The following is a 24671-nucleotide window of genomic DNA, read 5'->3' as shown; positions in this document are numbered from 1 at the left end:
ACGCATATACTTCATATTCAGTCCTGAAAACAATAAGAATGGTAATAAAGTAAATAAAATGTCTATGAAGTACATACGGCTGTTGGTCGCAGTCTCGTCTCCTTATATGAAAATTATCCTAGCTGGCAACCCTTTAATATCATGCAATGCAGGTCGATACTAACTTCAAAGCCAAATAATATTGTACTCTCGCTCTGTGCATGTTGTGACGCCAGCTACAAACTTAACTGTTTTCAGGATGGCAAATCTTTTTATTGAATACTGATATTTGAACGACACGTGTGCAACCCTTGTTATCGTGTGTGTGTGTGTGTGTGTGTGTTGGCTAAAAGAACCTTGGGGAGCCAGATATAACCAGGCTCGCCCATCTCGCGTCTCGAGGTTCACCACACTCTCTAGCTTTTCTCCTCCCGGCCTTGGTCTCTCAACACTACTTCCTCATTTTTCTTTAGCACAAAGCAAAAGAAGCAGAATGCATGACTCTTTAGTGGAAACGCTGTATAGTACTTGCAGTGTGTGTGTGTGTGTGTGTGTGTGTGTGTGTGTGGCAAAAGAAATCAGGTTTGTGTCAACACATGATGGTATTGGAAACGTGTGTGTGTGTGTGTGTGTGTGTGTTCGCGTCAGAGTTGAAGCAGTATTAACAGCGCATGCACAGGGACGTATCCCTCTTCCCCTTCCTCTCTCGTCTCTCCTCTCCTCCCTCCCGCCCTTCCTCTCTTCTTTTGTTACTCTCGTCTCTCTCGCTTCTCCCCTCCTCCTCCTCCTCCGTTTGCTCTCCCTCCCGCTCCTTCCCGAGGTTACAAAAAAAAAAAAAAAAAAAAAATCTAGTAATTTTTCCTGATCCCTCGCAGCTTCTTCCTGCTGTCAAACGTTAATGTTCAGTGCTTGGTTTAATTCCAATTGTTGAAGATAACGATTATGAACACTTGCTTGGTCTACTGGTACCAGAGTACACATGATCGATGAACTTGTTGCGTCTGCAGTGTGGCACAAAGGGCGGCGGGTGTGTGGTGTGTTGCGAGACTGCAAAGCCAGGTTTTGTCAAGGTCAACAAGGTAGGGGTCTGTTGATGATACAGGAAGACCAAGCTAGAGTATACCGCCATGTTGAAGCTGCATTTTAACATCTGCTGCATTGCTAGGACACTGCACATTGTATTTAGGTTATTGTACAGTGCAGGAAGGATCACTGTTACTGAGTCACACTGAAAAATAACCAGTACGTTAGTCGCATGAAGTAGAGAAATGGGCATGTCACTGTTGCTAGGTTGGCCATGGGAACCTCCAGTCCTCCTCCACCCCCCCCCCCTTCTCACAGTTATGGTTGTGATGTCTTGTGGAAAAATTATGCATTCCGTTTAGTTAAGTTTACAAGTGTGTGTGTGTGTGTGCGTATGTGTGTGTAAAATTGAAGTAAATATGAGTATATGATATACATGTAGGTTAACATACACACACACACACACACACACTCTCTCTCTCTCTCTCTCTCTCTCTCTCTCTCTCTCAATGAGAGAATTTCCTTTTGTCCACTACAAACGATCTGGTCAGGCGAATGTGATTATATAAACGCCAAATATGGGAAATGTGTTGTTTTCTACACTAGCTGAACATGAAATCTCTTAAGACTGAGCTATTCTGTATTATGCTGTACGCAGAGAGAGAGAGAGAGAGAGAGAGAGAGAGAGAGAGAGAGAGAGAGAGAGTTGAGTTACGCCTGGTTCTCCACCCTTACTACAATAGTAGTACTACCAGTAACCTAGCCTGCCAAACCTGACACACACACACACACACCTGCTATGTTTTGCTTAATAACAGGAATGGCAACTCTACATTCCATCTGATTTGGTCCGGAATGGTCAGGACCTTGTATCGATTCACATTTCTCAGGAATCCAGTAGATGTTCTAGATCATACTAGTAGGTACAGAACGTGTCTTTCCCCTTAAACTTCTTTATCTACTTTCTTGAAGGTGATGGATCTTTCATTAATGTTATCAAGCTAGTATATATTTCTAGAGCGAGAGCATCAAGACGAATTAGTAGCGAGCCTATGAGTAACCTATTTTGGTGGTCTAGTTTGGGAAAGGTACTCGCTGATCGCTCCCATGGCTTCGCTCCAACAGTTCTTCCTTAACAGAACTTAACTTCATCATAGAAACTTTTCCACGCGATCTCTTAACTTGAAGGAAAATGCAAGTTCACACACACACACACACACACACACACACACACACACACACACACACACACACACACACACACACATATATATATATATATATATATATATATATATATATATATATATATATATATATATATATATATATATATATATATATATATATATTCATTGTTCAGGATGCTAGAAATGAGGAAAACAGTTCACTCGGTTTGCCGTTCCCAAGAAGTTGAATACAGAAACGAACTCAAGGGATGATTATAAGCAGATGAGTGAATTATTTGTTCCGTTTCGATCACACATGTCGATATACCCACCCGCCCTTTCATGTCAGCGATGAAACCAAGTGTTAATAGCATAGAATTATGGCTAGCTGCCTCATACTATGTAAGTACGTGAGCCATACGCACTCCCCTGCATTATTCGAATCGGTCATGAGTTGTGACCGAAAGTAATCTTGAGCAGTGACAGCGGCGGGAGCACTGCACGGGCACTATTCACTTACAAAAATGGAGGAATACTAGGAAATAGATACATATGCCTAGACTGTTGTTTCACTTCAACGTACGGCGCCGTACGTTGAAGGTTTATTGCCGCGTTATATAAGTAAGCGTGGGGCTGGCTTATGTAACATGCCGTGTAAGAGTTGACTGGGTCCGCCTCTATCCATCCCAGCCCCTCCACCTCCCACCGCGGGATGCCACAACATGTCTTACCGAACATTAATTTCGCCACATTAACGCCATGCCATTTAATGTTGAACAACGACAATGTTTTTAGTATCATCTTGCTTCAATTTCAAGCGTAAGGATACTGCAAACAACGTACTTGTTTCAGCATAAGACTTAAATTGGAAAAAGGGTGTTTGAGTCGGTAAGTTCTGTCCGGGAGGGAGCCGCAGAGCGTGTTGCTGAGCAGACGGGAACACTTGAACGTGGAAACTCAGCTAGAGAGGATGCCAACTACACGCAGCAGTGGTGGTAGAAGGAAGGAGCCTACTCTTAGAGTGGAGCCACCCGCCAAGAGGCAACGGAAGGCACCTGTAAAGGCCAAGAAGGCAGGTGAGTGCGTGAGCAGAGGCTGTCGAGGTGCTCCTTCAAGAGACGGAACACCGAGACCTTCGTGAGGACAGTCATGGTTCGTTCCTATTTAATTCGACACTGCCTCCTTTTCATTTCTTCATTCCTTTGTTTATCCCTCCATCCCCCCCCACCCTCCGCTCCCCCCAGAAAAAAAAAGGGCATGGGGAGGTGAGGCAGTCGTGTCTCAGCGCTTGAAGTGGAAGTTTATCAGTAAAAAAGAAAAAAAAGTGGATTTTTTTTTTTCAGTGAATTTGCCCAGCTTTGTGTGTACCGTGCTGTGTTGAGTGATACATCACGTGACAAGTCTTAGGAGTGTGTGTGCGTGTGTCAGTAGCATTTGAGGGCAGGCAATTTGGTGCACATGAGCGGTGGTGTTGCCACGTGGGTACGAGAGGAAAGTGGCGGGAACGAACCATGACTGTCCTCATGAATGTGAAGCCACTTCGGAATATATTGCGTGCGTCTGATACTGATGTACCATAGGTGTTGTGTTATAGATAAATGATATCCATTTAACTTTGCTTGTATTTGTTCCGCGTCATGTTATTGGTGTGATATGATATTTCTCTTCGGATTGTTGGTCTTTGGAATTCTCTGCCTCAAAATAGTCGCTGTTCATTCACTTATGTATTTTAAACCTTCTTAGTTCTTACATTTTGGCAAGCTTTAGTTGAAGATGAAGGGTTTTCAATTATGCTTTCATAGTTCCAGTGGTCATTTAAACAAAGGTTCTACCTCGTTAATGAAAACTCGCCCTTCAGAATCAGACTGATCATCTTGTTGGCCTTTGTAAATAGACTTGATTGATGAAAGAGCAAAGCGTTTAAGAAATCCAGCTTTAAACAAAAGGTGGAAAACTTTTTAGGTGATCTTACTCTGACTCCTGTGTGTTTGTCCTTTGGTTTTGCTTTGCTGCATCTGAATTAGCCAACTCTCCAGTGTTTCTTTATTTTTGTGATTCTTGTACTTTTGGTTGGGTGAATGTTGGCGAGGAGTTCAAGACTAGACCTTCACCGAGAGAAATCAAGAGAAAATAAAACTTGATAATAATGAATATTGTTGTTGGCATCATGATTTTAAACGTACAGACTATAGATCCCGGTCCTCGAGCCCCTGGCATAGACAAAGGAGAATGGTGCCAAGGTCTTTAGGTCTGAGTGTGCCAGGGCTGTGGTCTGGGTGGGGAGGTCCGTAGACAACCCGAGGACAATATATTAAATCGTTATTCATGATTTTTGACGTGTAAGGTTGGGTTATAATTACTCCAGGTGAGATATTACACGCGGGGTCAGTTATATAAACACGCCTTTTATTGTAAGAGATTTCAGTGTGTAAATCAAGTGCGTGTCCGCCCTCGTGAGGTGCGTTGCCTGCCGGCGACTTCCCTCCGCACCGGTTCATGCTAGTTTTCGCGGATTGTATGATTAATGTAGTGACTGGCTTGCTTTATTGATATGGAGGAGGATGTTGTTTCTTGTACTTCGCCATGGTTGTCCCCCACAATGCATTACTTAGTACTTTGCCTTTATTGAATTCCATTTCTTTTTCTACTCCATTCCTGAGTTTTCCAAGATTTGATAGCGGAATTCCTCTGCCACAGGATGACATGTTTATGAACATGTTACGTAAGGGGTGTGAGTGGGTGGTGAATGGGATGGGGGCAGAAGGAAGGGACTGAAGTGAGTTTTTACGTGCTTTCAGAGCCAGTGAAAGAGCCAGAGCCAGAAATCGTTGAAGAGCAGGAAGAAGAAGCAGAGGCAGTACCCCCTCCAGTAGAAGGTAACTGCAGATGTCCCATACCTCAATTGGCATTCATTTGACTCTCTCTCTCTCTCTCTCTCTCTCTCTCTCTCTCTCTCTCTCTCTCTCTCTCTCTCTCTCTCTCTCTCTCTCTCTCTCTCTCTCTCTCTCTGGAGTTGGATTTTCTTTTGGAATTTTATTATCTTACCTTAAATAATAGTGATTTTCTCCAAATTAAATATTGTTGTGAAAATGTGAGGCATACAGGAAGGCTCCTAGTAATGTAGATTCCATCATTATCATTTTATTGCCATTGACAGAGAAAAAAGAGAATGGTCAGACTAATGGTGATGCTCACGAAGAAGAGGCAGAGGAGGAGGAGGAGGAGCCAAAGACTGAGGAGAATGGTGTAGCTGCTGAGGAAGAGGAAAAAGAAGAGGAGGAGCAGAAGGATGAAGAGCCTATGGAAGAAGAGGAACCTGCTAAGGAGGAGGAAGAAGCAAAAGAGGAAAAGGAAAATAATGAAGAAGCAGCACCAGAGGAAGAGGAAAAAGTAGCAGAGGAGCCAAAAGAAGAGGAAGCGCCCAAAGAAGAAGCTGTTGCAGAAGAAAAAGAAAATGAACCAGAAGGTATTACAAAAGTTGCTGTCTAGCAAAGCATGTGTATTGGTTTATACACACAAAGATTGACTGGATTACCTACAGGTCTGGAAGGCAAAGGTGTGGGGAAGTACAGGTGAATCTACTTGTCTCCTACCTGTCTTTAAGGAAATGCCTGTCTGTTATGTAAATGATTGTTTCTTTAATGCAATGAGCCATGGAAGGTTAAGTTTCCATGCCTTTGTCTTCTTGGGGCCCTATTGCCTCCTCTGCTTATAAATGGGTTTTACCAGGCATCTCATTTAAGCAGCCATCAAACAAATATGAATGTGGCATTTTCATTAATTTCCATGTCTTTTATTATCTAATTTTCTGTTACAGATATGTAGACATTTCACTCAAGGCAAAAAGTGTCCATCTGTTACCTGTTCTTATTCTGTATGTGTTTTGTTGCTTCACTTTGGTCTGTGATATTTAATTTGATATGAGTTATTGGAGCACCACCTAAAGACTGTTTGGACAAGTTGGCCTTCTGTCATATATGTGTCAAGATCAAAGTTTGGAACGTGGCCTGTCTGGAGCAAGAGATTCTTAACATCCCATGCTTTGGTGCAGGACTGAGTGCCACTGTGACCAGCTTCACCCAACACTGCTCAGGACTGATCATCTTTGTTGAGATGTGCAGGACATATTTGTACATTTAAATTAAGCACTATTTGTACTCGTGTCTTCTATGTACAGTTGATTTATAATTTTTTTTTTTCTTCTTTTTTTTTTACAGCCCCTGCTGAGGTGGAGCCAGAAGCCCCCCCTGCTCCAGCACCCACCAAAGGCAGACGTGGCCGCAAGCCGAAGAAGGTTTCTGTTGAGCACTGGTGAGTGCTGCTGGTCTGTGATGGAGTTTACTGTTAATGTGTGAGGCGCTAATTTGGCTTGCCTCAGGCAGATGGTTTTCATTATCTTTTCCTTCTCTTAGAGAACTGACACAATTGGTTTACATGTAGGAAACATTACCATAAGCAATAATGGAAAAAGAAATTAGTAGGTATGTGTGTCTTTTACAGCAAATCATGAAGCGTGTTCAAACGGAATGCTGTTCAGGTGACTGACAGCATCCGTTCCATGTTCCCCAATATTGAGGTGGAACTCAATCCAAAAAAACCACGCTCCAAAACTTTTGAGGTATGTCAGTATTTTTTTTTTATTTATATTTATTTTTGTTTTTCTTGTCTTTGTATTCCTTAGGATGCGATGTAGACATTTTCTGATGCCTGATAGCTCTTATGAATGTACATAGACACACAAGCATGCATACATGTAGTGGTAATAAGGAGACCTTAGATTTAGAGAAACAAAACAAAGGTTGAGATGAGAGAAGCAATGGAGGAGAAGGCTGGGGGTGTAAAGAAAGTATTGACATGATTATGAAGTGGATGATTCTTTGAGAGGAGAGGTAAGGTGAATGGAAGAAGAATGATGAGAGGAGAACTAGAGATTTGGAAAGTGAAGAATTGCCACAGTGGTGGTAATCACTTTGTCACCATTGTAGTGTGCGACTCTGCCTGACAGTTATGTGCCATCACTCTCAACTTTGCTGGTGGATATTCATGCATAGTCTCAACATTGATATTATGCATCATGCACAACATTGTTAAGCTGTGCTGAAAGCTCATAATGATCATATGGATGATTTTGGCCCTCTGCTACAGAAACAAACATGGAGTTTGTTTCAGACAGTTGTCTCTGTTGCTACAGAGAGAGAAAGAGAAAGTAGAAGTCTTCTTGTATCAATTGAATCTTTTCTAGTATTTGACCTCACTCATTTGGATTTCCTCTAGCATGACTTTATACTGAGATGTAGTACATACCTATTGGAAACTGTTGATGATAGAAAATGCATGATTGATAGTTACAAAGTAAGATATCTTAATTATTTATATTATACAAGGCAGTGACTTTGGTCTGTTACTGAATTACTCTTGTACTTTCATTGTGAATATTTTTTATATATGTCAGTTCTTCTCTCTCTCTCTCTCTCTCTCTCTCTCTCTCTCTCTCTCTCTCTCTCTCTCTCTCTCTCTCTCTCTCTCTCTCTCTCTCTCTCTCTCTCTCTCTCTCTCTCTCTTTTAGGTTTCTTCCTGAGTAAAAAGAGCACTTGATTTTGTAATACATGGTTGTTCCAAACTTTCTATAAGTTTTAATGTTTTACTTCATTCAGTTCTGTTATTTATGTGTGTGTGTTTTTGTGTTTCAAGTTTGTCACTGCGAAGGCACTCGCCATGAAAGGCATCACACTGTAGATGGTCAAGAGACAAATTCTTAATGGAAAATCATTTGATGGCACAGCCTTAGGTGTTTTGGGACTTGTAGGAATTAGTTTTAAATGTTTGTTAGAGTACATCGCTGTACATGTGTTCATTCTTTCAGATCACGGTAACCTTTGAGGATGGGGAGTCTGTCCTGGTGTGGTCAGGCCTCAAGAAGGGACCACCACGCAAGCTCAAGTTTCCTGAGGCATCAAATGTTCTCACCAGTATTGAGGAACTTCTGTAAACAACTACCAGGAAGAAGACAATGATTTACCAACACTCTGCTAGGAATGCCTCATCTCTTACTTTAGCATTTTTCCCCATAGCATGTTATCAATATCTTTCCCTTTGTCAGTTGTGTTCTCTTTTTGTTAAGATGATGGAAAACTAAAAAGCAAGGTTACATGAGTTGCTTGTCTGGTGGAGCTGTGGGACAAGCAGTAATTGACATGACCATGTGAGTCTGTGAGGTAACTCATGTCTGGATTAGCTCAGTTGTGGGGCAACATAGAGTGGCCAGGATGGTTTGCCACTAATGTATAAGTGTGAACCTATTGAAGGTTGCCTGCTATCTCCACCAATGCTTACTGTAGTAATACATATCTAAGGAAGTGGCTGGCTTATGGGATATATTTTCCAGTATCTCACTATTTTTGTAAATTAGTATTTGGCTGACGAGTGTCTAGGGCTGTGAAACTTGTAATGAAAGTTATGAAATCTTCAAATAATAGAAGAAACTCGGACTGTAAGATAAGCTTCGAGAACTTATAAGGTACTACTGGAATGCTTTCTTTAGCAACAAGCAAGAAGTTAGTATCCAAAAAATAAAGTTTTATTTAAATGTCATACATGCATCTCATCTGTGTACTCAGATTCTTTTCAGTTGACAGATTTAGGGTATTGGAATCACCACAAGTCGCCATGAGTCAAACATATCACAAAGGAAACAATGCACAATTTCTTATCTTAGATGACAGAGGTTATCCTGTAGAGCTGCATTTTCTCATGTTCTCATCTGTCTAAAGCACTAAGCATATCTTTTATAATGATGCTGCCTCAGTAATGTCTGCAGTATTCAAGTTTATTTCTTATGATAACCAAGATCTTAGCTAATTAGTTTTTCTTTCCTTATTTTTTTATTTTTTTATTTTATTTATTTATTTATATATTTTATTTTATTTTATTTCATTTTATTTTATTTTATTTATTTATTTATTTATTTATTTATTTTTTGAGCTCCAAATAATGGATACATCCTTGTCAACTTTTGTAGTGTGCATGAAAATCGGGTGTTAAATTCCTTGTAAGTGATTGATTATATGAGGTTACTTGTCACAAGAGTCCATGCACTGATTGGGAGTGCCATCACCTGGTGTGGTATTTCTCTTCCTGTTGAAAAGTTCTTTGACAGTGATGAGTAGAGTGGGCCTTGCCAACCCTTGGAGTGTGTTGCTTATTAATGCCCTTTAGATGACTAGTGGTGGGTGGCCTGGAGAGACAGGGAAGGTGACTGAAGTAGACCTGTGCCCATTTCTGTCAGTACTTGTTACTGGTATTCTTCAAACCAAACAATCCAATTTCCGAATTAATATTTCTTGATAAAATGAGTTATTGAAGTTTACATTAAATTTAATTTTAAATTTAATTTTAGTTAATTTGATAAAGATAAAGTTTGTCATATTAATGCCTTGAAATCTGATCCAGTTTTGGTTCATTAGGGTTGGTTTCTGTTACATTGCAGTCCATTATTCCTGTAGATATTCATGAAAGATTAATTTATTTCCATGCATCAGTTTTCCTAAGCAGAGTGTCATGAAAGGATAATCGCCTGTGGCAGGCAAGGGACTGAGTTCTGCTGGGTGCTCCTGCAATGAAGGTCGAGGGTCAAAGCTTTGCTCCCCAAAGACTGGACACCTTAGAGCACCCAGGCATGGGGCTCAGTGGCCAGAGCCTCCTCCAGGTGATGCACCGCTAAGTCACTGAGTTTTGTGTCCCTGGTATTTTTTATCAAATGTACAAAGTTCGTAGGTGCTGGCAGTGGTGCTGGACAAGTGTCACCCATGGTGCCTTGTGCCGCGCCTCTAGCCAGGACCAATGAACACAGACTCTCCAAACAGATACTGATGTAGGTTAAGAGAATCTTAGATAGTGTTTTTTGATCCCATATGTTTTGCTATGTGATGTGTAGTTTTTGTAGTCTTGTAAGTATACAAATAACATTTTATTTTTGGTCTTTTAAGAATTTCATTACATGAAAACTTTTTCCCCACCAAGTGGTGCTTAGTTCATCATAATTATATATAATGTTATGTTACCAGAGAACAGAATAGTTTTCTCACATCTTTTACCTTTAGATATCTATTTGTAGAAAGAAAATAGCAAGTTGTAGATGTGTATTAAACTTGTGTTTGTAAGAAGGAATCAAATTGTAATTTTTTTTTTTTTTAAGCTGCAGATTGTTCAGATTCTTATTTCTCTTTGGTCACCAAAGAATATTATCTTGAGTTAGTGTTAGTGATATTTTAAAATTAAAGGAAAGCTACACTGTTGCAATTATTTCCTAAAATTAGAAATTTGTCAATTATTGAGATTAAAAAAACGCACAGTTTGATTTACTTTTGAAAACCTTGGTGTTGGGTGAGCTCAATAGAACAAGGATATCACATTCATAGGATTTATTTCCCTAGCGGTTGCTAAGGCACGTCTGATGTGGAGTCTCTTATTAACACTGACCTGTGTTGCTGCCAGACTTGCAAGCCATCCATTATTGTGGATCTTGAGGATTTATGACGAAGGATGAGGCAGCAAACGCTGAATATTGTATCTGTGTACCAGACTAATGTTATCCTGGAAGGGAGTAGCCAGGACCAGGCATCTTCTTGCACACTTTCACATTCACACATATTTCCTTACATCTCAGCCCCTATGCCTCTTGGAGAGAGACCACTGGAGGATGAACTGTGCGGCATACCAGCATCTGCACTGGGATCCAACAGTACCAGAGGCTTGCCACACCATGATGCTCAGGTCTTTCCCTCTAGTATTGGCATCTTATCTGATCAGCTGGTTGGATCAAATGTGAGAGAACTTCCCACTGATATCCTCAAGGCCATGTCTCTGTTCATGCATTCACAGCTGCTCTCCATTCATAAACTTGTGCATAACCACAGACACCCCTTGCTCCAAATGCTGTCTTGACACTGCACATCCATCTCTTGTGGCTCTTCCCTGAGCCTTACATTAGATTGAGTCACCTTCACCTATTCCATTCTTTCCTCATTCCCATTTTTTTGTGGTCAGCCAACTTTCCTTCAACACCAGTCCTAGGACTGTTAATTTTCCTTTGATCCTTACATGCTCCTCAGTTACCTCATCTCCATTACACACAGCATCATCTGAATCAGTGGGAAGATTGGTAAAAAGATGTGAGCATTGGTTGTATGGAAAACATGTTTTATAAGTGTGCTTTCCCTACCAATCTTTGTGAAATACAAGTCATCTGGATTGAGGTCACTGTATTGTAAACACTGAAGAGGACATATCAGATTATATATTATCATTAAGACTGGAGTTTTGTACATCTCAGAAGGTTATAAGGTATTCTGCTCATGAGAATTGGGTGGATGATGAGGGAGGCCAATGGAGATCAGTCATTGGTGGTGTTGAAAGCCACAGAAGTTCAAAGGAAAGTTTTTACTGCCTTAAAAACCCATAATTTATTTGTAATTTCATGATGAAAGTATAGGTTTTGCAATTCCAAGTTGCAATCATATTGAAGATGATGGGAAGAGCCGCAATCATACACTTTAATGTTAGAACAAAGACAAGTATGTACATTCTGCTTCCATTTCCTCCAACACCTGTGTCCACCCAAATCACTGGCACGTCCCAGCTGCTGCCTTCTGACTCAGCATACAGAAAATATTTACAAACAAGGGTTGAAACCAGCAAATATACACACCTTGAGTACCCTCATTTGTTACTGTTATACAGGAAACTATTGTGACCACAGAATTGTACAGCTTTGTGTATATGATCATGTATAAGCAGAAACGTACATATAGTCTGCTTTGTCTTGAGTAAAGAAAAATACAAGTTGCTTTTATGGGAATCTTGGGATGATTGCCAATATTTTGTTGCAAGATGAGGAAGGGAAAGTGCGTAAAACTTAAAAAAAAAAAAAAAATGCCACTGTAGCTTTTCTGATGGTGGCATGAGTACATCTGATCACAAAGAGAGAGAGAGGAATAAATGCAGAAACCATCATAACAGCTGAACAATGGGATGAGATGCTGCATAATGAGGTGATAGAGTCCATGGCTGCATTACTGGTAGCTTCAACAACATCCACTGAGGTATCTGAGGTGACATGTTGAGCAAGATGAGTGTAAGTAAAGTATGAAGAGAGATACACATTACTATAATTCACACATATTTTGTTAGGATGCACCATGAGTTTTGTGTGGCTTTGATAACATTTAACTTATAGAAACTGAGAGGGCTAGATTCATTAGGAAATTGGCATGGTTATTTTGATTTAAGAGCATGTGTATAAAGATCAATAAAAAATTCTATTGTTAAGGGATCTGTGTCTCCAGGAAAAAAAGTCGTGGGAAGTTCTAGTGAAGTATTTAATTTATGGAAAATGAGAAGGCTAGATTCATCAGGAGATTGACTTGGTTGTTTTGATTCAAGAACATCTGTATGAAGATCAATGGAAAATTCTGTTGAAGGGGTTTGTGTCTCCAGGAGAAAGTCACAGGAAGTTCTCTTGAAGTGTTCTAGGTATTATATAATCCAAAGCAGGACAAGAATAGAAAACTCCAAGGTTACATGATAAAGAATCTTCACATTACTGGAAGAAACTCGTACTGCCATCTGTATGCCTTCTTGTGATGGACACAGGAAAGAAAGTGTGTCTCAAGATCCTAAAGTGACTTGGACAAGGATTTAGGTTGTTGCAGTCCAGTTAGGAAAGGATTTGGTTCCTCTGAGTTCAATGGGGAAGGACTTTGCCTGAGATCAGTTAGGAAAGAATTTTGGTTGTTTCATCTCTTCATCTGGGAAAGGATTTTGCTTGTCTGACTTCTTCAACTCTTGGAGCACCAATGGCAGACATTTCACTACTGGTCTGGGCTTGGTCTATACCTGCATCAGTGTATAGAAGTAGGAAACACAACAAGACATGAGTATAGCTGGTGCTTGTAAAGTGTTGGTAGAGGGAGAACTCAACATGATGTGAGAGACCCAGCTTTGTGAACCTCACCTGATGTCATGCTGTTAACAGACACTTTTACATATTTCTATAATTGAGTCAGGCCAGGCAGAGGCAAGCTTATCATAACATCTACATAGGCCAGGACCACTCAAGTGAGTCGAGGGAGGTATTCTTGTTGCTCATTACTAGGGTAAGTAACAAAGGAGATCAGAAAACTGGGCTGCTGAGAATAAGGTTAAATAGGAACTTGGAGCCAAGCTTCTGACCTGACCTGACACTCAGAAGTTATGGCACAAAGGCAAGGAGCTTATGCTACAGTAGACAGCCAAGCCTCCCTCAGGCGGCTCTTCCTTCTCACTAGTTCAAATGTGGCCAAGTGATGAAGATTTGAGATGAATGTTGAGCAGAATTGAGTTTTTATTTATTTGACAAGAGCTTTAGAGTCTAGGTTAGCACCACTGAGAAAGGCTGACCGACTAGACTACATCTGAAACTATAATAGCACAGATATGTCTCCGCATCTGTACAAAATATTAATGATCTGATACTTCATACTTCAAAACGAGTAGAAAAAAAATCTTGGAGTTTCTATAAAACTTTGAATAACTGACTTGTGAAGGTGTTCAATTTCCATCACTTCACTTGTCGACTTTTATAATATAAACTAAAGCAGGATTGAATAGTTACTTTTTAATCACTATATACATTTTTAAACACTTAAATCTATGTGTGTATATATATATATATATATATATATATATATATATATATATATATATATATATATATATATATATATATATATATATATATATATATATATATATATATTATGAGTTGGATAATAGTTAAGCAGGTGGTTTAGAGAAAGTTTCCTCCTCATACACAGACTTGCCTTAGCTATGTAAAACAGTTACATGTAATGTTTTGATATAGGAGACATACACATTGTAAGCTTCCACAGCTAGCAAACACAATGGCTTATGAGGTACGTAGTGAGGGTAAAAGGTGTATTATTATAATTATTATCATTATTATTAATAATATTATTATTTATCTACTCTGCTGCTGCTGCTGCTGCTGGTCTTAAGGATAGTAGTAGATATGGGAACTACACATGCAATACACCACTCCAAATGAAACTGTAAGTTATAAGGAGGGAGTGCTCTCAATGCGTCTCAAATGATCTAAACTTTGATAATATCTAACACCTTTGTCCATCTGCCGTGCTACTCTCCTGGGTCTTCATTGTGCAGCGTATGGTTGCTAGCCTATGTTCATCAGGTTGCTTCATATACCTCAAGGGCAAACAATATCTGCTTTTCTCAGGTCAACTGTCTTTGCCATTTCATGTTGTTAAGTATGTCTTTCAAAGCATTCTACACTTTCTACTTTCTTCCTTCTCACTGTTTAGTGTTCTTTATTTATTGAGTTATTTATTTTGTTTATTTATTTTTTGTTTGTTTTATGAGAAATAAGTCACTTTCTCCAGCACACAACTCCACTGAGCTGCCTATCAGCCAGTGTCCAGGTGCACAAGCAAGGGACACTCCCCAAGCCACGCCCAGCACACCAGGCCTCCCTGTGTCGCTTCCGACAGCCGTCCACCAACTTTCCACTGCAGTTTGGCAATCCATAATGACTCGAGTGTCAGATAATACTTGACTTATGGGGTAGTGCCAAAAAAAAAAAAAAAAAAAAAAAAAAAAAAAGTGGTTCCTGTATCTGGTTATGACTGTGGCACTTAACATGACTCCACCTCCACACTGGCATGACTACCTCAGTAACACCTCCTGCGACACCGACACTTCCTGATGATCTCTATTTCCTTCTTGTAGGACGTGCCATCATTACAGATGAGGCGAACCTGGCGCTGCTTGGTGCGACGTGGCTTGCAGCAGTGGGAGCCACATGTGCCACTGCAGATGGCGTTCTTGATGGGCCGGCGGGAGCGACAGCCATTCTCCACGTAGTACTCGGTGAACTGCTCCTTGCGGCATGTGGGAGCTGCAGGCAGAACACATGGTTGGTTAGCCAATACCTATTTAATACTGCTACTGATGTTACTAGGCTGAGGAGAAAGTTGTGTAGAAGGCAGAGGAGAGGAATACTTCATGTTTTGTCCACCCTTGAAAAGATGTGAGACTGCTTGCAGATACTGATGTCTTGCTGCAGCCACTCACAGCACAGATCAGCATCATAGCAGTGTTAAAATAATGTCAACACAGGTTTTCACATTTATTACCAGGAAAATGAAGGGAGTGACTAGCAGCTCTGAGGAAATGAGGTAGACTGTTGTTTACTATAACATTATTCATTCAACTGGATTTGTATGGTGTCAGACCAGCTCAGAGAGATGCTGTCCATTCAGAGGGTGCTGTTACAGCAGGTGTGCTGAATGAGAAGCTACTTAGGAATGTTTAACTGACTGCAGTTCACAGCACCATACTCTGGACAGGTGCTGTAAAAGACTGAACTGCATGCAGCCAAATTATTAAACATAAAATGAGTTTTAAGTATAGTAGTATGGTGGGTCAAGAGACTGTTCCTTTCCATAAGGCTATATTTTGTTTTGTTTGTATGTATGAAGGCAAGAAGTGGTTAACACTTAAAGATGGTCATTATCTCTCACAAACTCACCTTGGTCACAGAAGCGGCCTGACCACCCTGTCCGGCAACGACACTTGTAGTCTGTGGCGCCATCTGCCTTGCGACGTGGCTTGCAGCGGCCACGGCGACACTTGTGATTCTCACATGGGTCAACCCTGGCTGCCTCCTCATCTCCTGATTCCTCCTCCTCAGCAGGTGTTTCTGTCTCCTCCAGCACAGGTGGGTGGACCTGAGGGTGACAGGCAACTGATCAGGGCCAAGTATTTCTGTCAAGCTCACATGAATGTAAGAAAAGAAGGGAAGCTGCAAGAAGCCATCAGGCCTACATGTGGCAGTCCCTGAGTAAGACACATCTACCTATCTTCACCAATTATCCTCATCCATAGATCTGTCTAATCTTTTTTTAAAACCCCTAAATGACTCAACACTAACAATATAAAATACTGAATCTATTTCACTTATCTACCATTCTATTTGAGAACCAATGCACATCTGGCATATAGAAAATATCTCTTATCACTCACACAGACAGAGGCAAGGCACCAAAGTCACTTAGGAATGCAGTCCTTGATCCTTACCTGGATTTCATTTGCAATGGAAGTGTTGTGAGGGCAGTCCTGTTCATCCATGGCAGGACCACCGGGCCTCTGAGTGACCTTGGAGGTGCCAGAGACCAGAGGTCCTTCACCTTCTGCTGCAATGACCACCCCCTGCATCCCTCGCTGCCCCTGGTCCCTCACTGTTTCCTCCCCTCCACACCCTGGCGCCACCTTGTGCTGCTGCCCTGAGCCAAGATCCTTCAGCCGCCCATTGAGGTACACTCGCTCCAGACACCCTGTGGAGGCACAACACATGAGTGTATCCACTCCAGACACAATGTGGAGGCACACTACATGAGTATACCCACTCCAAACACTCTGTGGATGTACAATGCAGACTGTCAGCCACCCATTAAGGTATACCCACTCCAAACACTCTGCTGGGGCACAAGACATGAGTATACCCACTCCAGATACCCTAGAGAGGCACAATACACACCCTCAGCCACCCATAAAGGTTTCAGACATCCTGTGGGGGCACAGTACACACCACCACCCTCAGACAGTTCATCCCCATCATCATTTATCATACATACAAAAATCTGTTCTTTATCAATTCTGACCTCTCACTGCATTTTCAGCAATCTTACATTCCTGTACCCGAGTACCAGTGGCACACATACACTCACTATACTTTGCTTGTAAGACCCACAGCCGATTAGATACTGTGAACACATCAGAGAAAGACAAGGTGTGCTGCTTACCAATGAAGCTCCCAGTGTCCCTGAGGTGCCACTTCTTAGCTGCCTCCTCTGCCACTTCCCTGGGCAGGCCGCCAATGTAGAGGGGCGAGGTGGTCTGCAGGTACTCGTTGGTGCCGTCATTGACAATGAAGCGGGCGGTGCCATGGTCGATGCGCAGAGTGAAGTTCTGCTTGATGGTGAGCAGTTCCACTGTGTGCCAGATGCCATCGTTCACCATTTCGTAGCTGTGGGCAAGGCAAGGCACAGGTAGCTCAGGTTTGCACCTCACCAGACATGAGAATATTGCCATGGAAAGAGGACTCCTGGTGCAGTATGTCTCCACAATCAGAATCAGATATAGGATTCATAAAGAGCAGATACTGATACAGAAGCTACAGGCAAACTTAATCTAGTCCCTGATATCTTCACTGGCTAGAAATAATGGAAGCAAAAATTTAATCCCTGATTTATTTTTACAAAAGGAACAAGCATGGAAGGGAGGATCTAGCCCCTGATATCTTCACTAGCCAGAAACAACAGAAGCAAAGATTTAGTCTCTGGTTTACCTATTTTTACTAACAAGAAACATCAATGGAAGGAAAGATGTTAACCCTTGGTACCTTTCCTAGCACCTTCCCTGGCAAGAAACATATATGGAAGGGGAAATATCTAATCTCTGGCACAAAGGAAGGAGGGAATAATGATTTACGACAGAATGCAACTTGTGTCGAGCAGTGAAGTGGCTCACCTGAACATGTTGGAGACAGGATAGTTACCCACGTCATAGGACACCCTCACCCTGCCCATGAACAGCTCCACGGCAAGGTGTGCCGAGTCACCTGTGTACAGCAGCACGCCGTCCTTCTGGGTGGTGCGCAGGTGCAGGGTGACATTGGAGGAAGGCCGTGTCTTGAGGGGCTCCAGGGCCAGGTAAGAGTCGTTGGCACCAAAGTGAACCCTTGTCAGGTACTCGCAGTGCTTCCCTGAGGAGGAGGAGGGAAGGTCAAGAAATGTTACATAGGAGAGAGAGTCAGGAAAATACACTGTTCTTCCCTGAGGAGGAGAATGAGTCAAAAAATATTGAGGGGGAGAATCAGACAGAAAATAACATTGTGCGGCTAACTTACCTTACTGTACATCTTTACCTCTTACCTGAGAACCTGGGGAGCACTTGCAAACACAGACAAAAGGGGAGACAGGAAGATGACAAAAGGGATTCACAGGAAGGGAGAGCCAGGATAGAGGGTAGAGGGATGTACAACTAACCCACCTTACTGTACACCTTCACCTCTTACCTGAGAACCCGGGGAACACTTGCAAACAAACAGACAAAAGGGGAGACAGGAAAATGACAAAAGGAGCTCACAGGAAGAGAGGGCCAGAACAGAGGGAAGAGGGATGTACAGTTGACCCACCTTACTGTACACCTTCACCCCTTACCTGAGAACCTGGGGAACACTTGCACATAGACACAGACAAAAGGGAAAACAGGAAGATGACAAAAGAAGCTCACAGAAAAGAGGGCCAGGATAGAGGATAGAGGGATGTACAGCTAACCCACTTTACTGTACATCTCCACTTCTTACCTGAGAATCCTGGGGAGCACTTGCACACATAGTCCTTGGAGTTTGGTGGCACGAAGCAGATTCCGTTCTGACAATCATTGTGCTGGCAGGGTGAGGTCTGCAAGTAAACGGCTGGGCCCACCTCACAGAACTTGCCAGAGTAGTCGTTCACACACTTACATGTGTATTCATTAATGCCATCAACACAGGAGGCTCCATTCTGTAAACCAAATGGTTGGTGGTCATTCACTGTGTATGGATTAAGTGGTGTATTGTTGTATCTTTCCTTGTAGATGTGTGGGAAAACTGATCCTATTTTAAAAGTAAAATTCTCAGGGACAGTAATCAGGATAGGAGAAAAAGGTAAGAGGGAATCTGACAGAGGTCTTCAAGTGGTATAGGGGATGTGATGAGGGTGACCTAAGCAAAATTATCAGTGTCAGTAATGAGAATAAAATAAGTTAAGGTTAAGAGGGGATCTGGTGGAGGTCTTCAAGTAGTATAGGGGATATGATGACATAGGCAAAATTCTCAGGATCAGTAGTTAGGGTAGGACAAAAAATAGTGGGTTTAAAAAAAAAGAGATAGGAAGAAGTTAGTTCTGAAATAGAGTTCTAGATGAATGGAATAGGTTCAGTAATCAGGTTGTTAGTGGCAAATCATTCAGAAGTTTTAAAAGAACATTAGACAAACATATAGATGAGAATGATAGGTGGTAATTTGTAGAATACAGGTATGTCTCATGTAGGGACTGCCACGTGTAGTCCTGGCGGCTTCTTGCAGTTTCCCTTATGTTCCTATGTCCTTAACCCTTTCACTGCAATTTCACACATCTTTCCTGAACCACTAAGCTTCTGAAAGACATTTCATCTTGTTCTGCAGCCATCTCCAATCTCTAAACTGGCTAGAAATAATAATAATAATAAAAAAAATATTCTTCCAGTCCCTTTTCTTTCTTGTAGATGCATATAAAAGTTTCATCTAGTATCCTTAGTATTGTGAATGGTTGTATATCACAGGGAAAGGCTTAAGTATAGTCTAATGTTTTCTGCTGCTCACCTGGCACAGATGGTTCACACAGTCGTCCACATTCTCAGTGCAGTTGTCTCCTGCAAAGCCAAGGAGGCACTGGCACTCATAATGAGTGTTGTGGTTGAGGCAGGTGGCACCGTTCTTGCATGGGTTGAACTCCTTGCTGCAGAAGGGAATCTTGCGCTCACAGTATTCACCTGAGGGAGATGGTCATGGGAAAGTTAACACCTTTTTTAAACAGATGGGATTGAATGCTACTGCTGCTTTGGCATTGTTAACCTGAAAAAGTTAGGCCCTCTTTCAAACAGATGAGACTGAATATTGCTGCTGCTTTGGCATTGTTAAGCTGGAAAAGTTAAGCCCTCTTTGAAACAGATGGGACTGAATATTGCTGCTGCTTTGGTACTGTTAAACTCTTCCTGGATTTTCTCTATGTGTATAACAAGTTCTGTTTTGTCTCTTTTCAATAGATGGGATTGAATACTGCTGCTGCTATGGCATTGTTAAGTTTCTGCTGGCTAAGTTTTCTCTCTATGCATAACAAGTTCTGTAATCAGATGAGAGTGAATGTTACTGTTACTACAAGTCAGAGGGCAGGAGGAAGGAAGGAAGGAAGGAAGGAAGGAAGGAAGGAAGGAAGGAAGGAAGGAAGGAAGGAAGGAAGGAAAGAAGGAAACTGAATACTACTACTTCAAGTCAACAAAGGAAGGAAGGAAGGAAGGAGATTTAATGGAATAATATGATGCATCTAAACTCACCTGTAAATCCTGGATGACACTGACACCTGTACTGCTCCACAAGGTCAATGCAGGTGGAGTTGTTCTCACACTTGCTCTCCACACAGTCATCAATGTTGATCTCACAGCGGTCACCCTCAAAACCAGCAGGGCAGTGGCAGCTATACACAGAGAGAGAGAGAGAGAAACCAAATGAGGGTAAGTAATGAAGGAACTAGTACCACAAATCACAGGTACAAATGAGGATGAAGAGATAATTAAAAAAGAAGAATTACTGTTGGAAATCATAGACACATAAACATAAACATGAAAAATAAGAGGATGGGACTTCACTGTCTGATGTGTATAGAAGCATCATGTTATACTCCACAAATTAAGTGGCATTCAGTATATTCAGTGGGTGTCTTACCTGAACCGACCAGCCTCCAGGATCTTGCAGGTGCCAAAGTTCCTACAGGGGTTGCCGTAACATGCATCAATCTTGTACTGGCAGTTTGGTCCATAGAAAGCAGGCGCACACTCACATTCATAGCTGCGGTTGGCCAGGGAGCGACAGGTGGCCCCATTCTCACATGGGTGTGTGTAGCAGAGGTCACACTTTGCCTGGACCTGCAATGAGGGATGGAAGCTTTTTACTGCCAATGTGATGCATGCACTTTTTGTTGCTGACCCATTCACTGGTATCTGCTGCATCTTTCCTTAATAACTATACAGGGACATTTCTTCTCATTCTACAGTTATTTCTAAATGTTAAACTGACTAGAAATTGCAAAATCTATACGTTTTTCATCCCTTTCTTTCCTGCAGGTGTTGATAAAGGTTTCATTCGTTGATTTTAGTGCTGTGATTTGTTGCATACTGAAGTGAAAAGGTTAAGTTCTCTTGTTTATTTACACCACAAGGGAGAGATTTAGAATTAGCACAGTTGCATGGATTTATGGACAGTCAGTTAGAGGAGTGAATGGAAAAGATAAACTAAACATTCTCAGAAATCACATCCTCATTACAAACATTCACCCAGCTTTACATTTCCACATTTCCATCTTTACCCTTAGACTGACCCTGCCTCACCTCGTCGGGCACTGAGGGAACACATTTGAAGGCCTGCGTGGGGGTGGTGAGGACCAGCTTGTCTCTCATGGTAGCTGGCTCAGCACACCGAGCGATGCCAGGCTCCACAAAGTCACCCTTGATCCAGTCAGAGAACCAGGCCAGTGAGCAGTCACAGTAGAGAGGGTTGGCGCCCATTGCTCTGCAGACAACACAAGAGGGCTGATATAAACAATTACAGTAGAAAAGATAGCTGATATAAATAATTACACTACAATATAATGCTCATATTGCAAGAATCAGGCTGACAAACACAGTAGAGGGAGTTGGCACCCATTGCTCTGCACACAACACAAAAGAGCTGATATAAACAGCTACACTTGGAAATAATGTTCATATCCCAATCTGATCAGTAAGTGAATGGAAAAGGCATGAATTGCACTTTGAAAATTCAGAATCGTTTAAGAATACAAGAGAATAAGAGTTGGTGCAAGAAGCAATCAGGCCAACGCATGGCAGTCCCTGTATAAAACATACCTGTCTGTTTCAACCTATTATTCTCATCCATACATTTGTCTAATCTTTTAAATGACTCATCACTAATGACCAACTGGGTTTGTTCCATTCATCCACCACTCTAAAGAAGCAATTCCTTTCTTTCTGATGTGGATCAATTAATGGAATGTGAGGTAGGAAAGCCATGTGGTGCAGTGTTACCAGACTCACATGTGTGTGATGAGGACGAGGTCCCTGAATGCTCCATCCGGGATCATTGACACATCGTTGCCATGCAGTGACCTGTGGGGGGAGGTCAAGAATGCTGTGAGATTCCATGTTGCTCAATTTCTTTTTTCTATTTATTCTTTTATGTAAGAGGGGCAACAGAAAGAGCAAAATCAGATAAAAGACCCAATGAGGTGCCAGTCCTATAAGGGAAGCTGCAAGAAGCCATCAGGCCTACATATGGCAATTCCTGTACAAAACATACCTATCTATTTTCACCCATCACTGTCACCCATTAATTTGTAAAAGTATCCTTATGTTGACATGTAATATTCAAGTCATGACATACTTCACTATGGGAGGGAGACTTACAGAATGCGCAGTTTCCTTAAGCCGGCCAATGCATCCCTCTGCAGACACTGAAGCTTGTTGTAACTCACGATTCTGCAGGAAAGTAACATGACATAAAGAACTGAGATGGCAAAACAGCAACAGTAAAATTGGAAGGGATAGGAAATGAAAGGCGTTACTTGTGATATCAGAGACTGTATTATTCCGTTTGTTATAAAAGGTGGCTACATAATGGAAATGGTTAGGTGACTGGAAATCTTCATCCCTGCATTTTTTAAAAATTTCTAGTCCTATGAAAAAGGAAAGGTGTGATGTGCTGCTCTAATCAATGAGGCTTGGGATATTTCCCCATGTGGAGTGGATAATACTAACAAAGTAGAGTTTTTGCCATCACAGCAAGAGAACTGAAGAACATTTCTCACTGAGCCCCATCCTTCACCCACATTTCCCAAGCCTCCTTCCACCCTGTACCAAGTATAAGCAGTAGTGGTGAGTGTGGATGCATTACTCACAGGGTGGAAAGCTGGTGGAGGCTGGCGAAGGTGTTGTTCTGCAGCACTGCAATCTGGTTGTTGCTGAGGTCCCTGAGAAGAGAGGAAGGGAATGCTGTTAATGTTTCCCTGTGTAATACAACTTTCTATTATACTTCACTTCACAGTCTTTGGGTAAACGAATGTATCTTAGAACATTTATTATGAAAACTCATGAAAAAAAAAAACAAATTCTGTTTATCTGTCTATATACCAGGTTGGCAGTCTTGCCCAGACAAGGCACCACACACTCACACACATATATTCACACTCTTATCCCTGTCAGCCCCTAGTGGAGAGATAGTCTTATTTAGATAGCTCATGAAAACACAAATACTGTCTATCTATCCATCTGCACACCAGGTTGACAATCTCACATGGGATGGCTCAGACAAGGCACCACACACTCACACACACACATATTCACACTCTTATCCCTATTGGTCCCTAGTGGAGAGGTAGTCTTATTTAGATAGCTCATGAAAAACACAAATACTTTCTATCTGTCTATACATCAGACTGGCAATCTCACATGGGATGGCTCAGGCAAGGCACTACACACTCTCACTCATCATTCACACTGTTAGTATTGTGGCTCCCTGTACTGCACCTCCAAAACAAAAATCACTGTACTGTGTGAGGAATAAGAGTTTTGCTTACAGGCGAGTAAGAGCTGTGAGGTGGGAGAGGCGGTCAGCATCCACCTCCATTATTTCATTGACATCCAGATACCTGAGGAAGGGAGGGAAAGATTAATAACTATCTTTAACTACAGAATGATTCATAATACAGACAATGCAAGTATATGATTCCTTTCTCTTTTTATATGTAAGATATGATCAGTCCTAGGGCATCAAAAGTTATGAAAAAGGCTCACTGAAGCTGCCAATCCTAATAGGAAGGTTTAATTAGAGTATGAGAGTTCATGTCACAGGTAGGAGGAAATACAGAAGCAGGGATGGAGTTCCAGAGTCTATCAGAAAGGGATGAGAGACTGAGAATACTGGTTAGCTCTTGCATTAGGGAAGTGAGTTGAAGAGGGATGAAAGTAGATACATTCCAAGTCATAGGCACAGGGAAATACAGAAGCAGGGAAAGAGTTCTAGTGTTTATCAGAAAAAGGGGATGAAAGACTGAGCACACTGGTTAACTCTTGCATTGGGGAAGCTCAAGGCCTTTACATCCCCAAGGTAACAGCATCACTCACAGCTCAGTGGTGTGGGAGGGGATGCCGGCTGGGATGTGCTGCAGCCTGGCCCTGGAACACCTCACCACTGTGCCCTCGCAGTGACACTCGGCCGGGCACTGCTCCTCCACTCCCAGGCAGCCCGCCTCGTCCCCTGCAGGAAGGGAGGTGTTGGGGTGGGCAGCAGCCAAGGTGTGTGGGAGCATTTAAAAGTGTTACTTTTTATATAAGTGTGTGTATTGAAACTATAGTCAATAACCTATCCATCTATATATGCATGTAAAAGTTAAGAACATAAGGACATAAGAAAATAAGGGCTGGTGCAAGAAGCCATCAGGCCTACACATGGCAGTCCCTGTATGAAACATGCCTGCCTATCTCCATCCCCATCCATCCCCATCCATAAATCTGTGTAATCTTTTTAAGCTCCCAAATAAATCAAAACTAACAGCCTAGTTACCACTGATAAAT

At 41.8% G+C, this 24671-nt stretch overlaps 2 protein-coding genes across 4 annotated transcripts in view; one reads left to right on the top strand and one right to left on the bottom strand.

Annotated features, from left to right (window-relative positions):
• Window positions 1–2793: 2793 nt before the first annotated feature.
• On the top strand, window positions 2794–10524 carry LOC135089857 (neurofilament medium polypeptide-like). 3 transcript variants are annotated; one of them, XM_063986001.1, is made up of 6 exons: window positions 2795–3247; window positions 4970–5047; window positions 5329–5637; window positions 6389–6482; window positions 6672–6789; window positions 8035–10524. In XM_063986001.1, exons 1-5 carry the CDS (start codon window positions 3142–3144, stop codon window positions 6679–6681), a joined length of 597 nt encoding a protein of 198 aa, XP_063842071.1. In that variant the 5' UTR covers window positions 2795–3141; the 3' UTR covers window positions 6682–6789; window positions 8035–10524. The 3 variants fall into 3 exon arrangements, with proteins under 3 accessions (XP_063842072.1, XP_063842071.1, XP_063842073.1); XM_063986003.1 differs by lacking the exon at window positions 2795–3247 and adding an exon at window positions 3668–3725; XM_063986002.1 differs by lacking the exon at window positions 6672–6789 and having other exon boundaries at window positions 2794–3247.
• A 926-nt stretch (window positions 10525–11450) lies between these two features.
• Window positions 11451–24671, bottom strand: part of LOC135089852 (protein slit-like) — a 43756-nt gene continuing 30535 nt past the window's right edge. The window contains 15 exon segments of the mRNA XM_063985980.1: window positions 11451–15141; window positions 15775–15973; window positions 16323–16579; window positions 17048–17271; window positions 17775–18009; window positions 18613–18811; window positions 19651–19820; window positions 20382–20521; window positions 20770–20969; window positions 21432–21612; window positions 22137–22208; window positions 22506–22577; window positions 22997–23068; window positions 23675–23746; window positions 24222–24354. Of these exon segments, the coding sequence (XP_063842050.1) occupies window positions 14915–15141; window positions 15775–15973; window positions 16323–16579; window positions 17048–17271; window positions 17775–18009; window positions 18613–18811; window positions 19651–19820; window positions 20382–20521; window positions 20770–20969; window positions 21432–21612; window positions 22137–22208; window positions 22506–22577; window positions 22997–23068; window positions 23675–23746; window positions 24222–24354 (2453 nt within the window). The 3' untranslated portion in view covers window positions 11451–14914.

This window comes from Scylla paramamosain, chromosome 33 (genome assembly GCF_035594125.1).
Source record: "Scylla paramamosain isolate STU-SP2022 chromosome 33, ASM3559412v1, whole genome shotgun sequence".
NCBI lineage: Eukaryota > Metazoa > Arthropoda > Malacostraca > Decapoda > Portunidae > Scylla > Scylla paramamosain.
The sequence above is the reverse complement of the archived record's forward strand: the minus strand, read 5'-3'. Positions and strand labels throughout refer to the sequence as shown.

Excerpts from the sequence above, each read along its gene's own strand:
- LOC135089857 (XM_063986001.1), top strand. The coding sequence starts at position 3,142 with ATGCCAACTACACGCAGCAGTGGTGGTAGAAGGAAGGAGCCTACTCTT. Across the intron at positions 5,048-5,328 it reads AGTACCCCCTCCAGTAGAAG|AGAAAAAAGAGAATGGTCAG; the intron begins GTAACTGCAGAT and ends TGCCATTGACAG. Across the intron at positions 5,638-6,388 it reads AAAAGAAAATGAACCAGAAG|CCCCTGCTGAGGTGGAGCCA; the intron begins GTATTACAAAAG and ends TTTTTTTTACAG.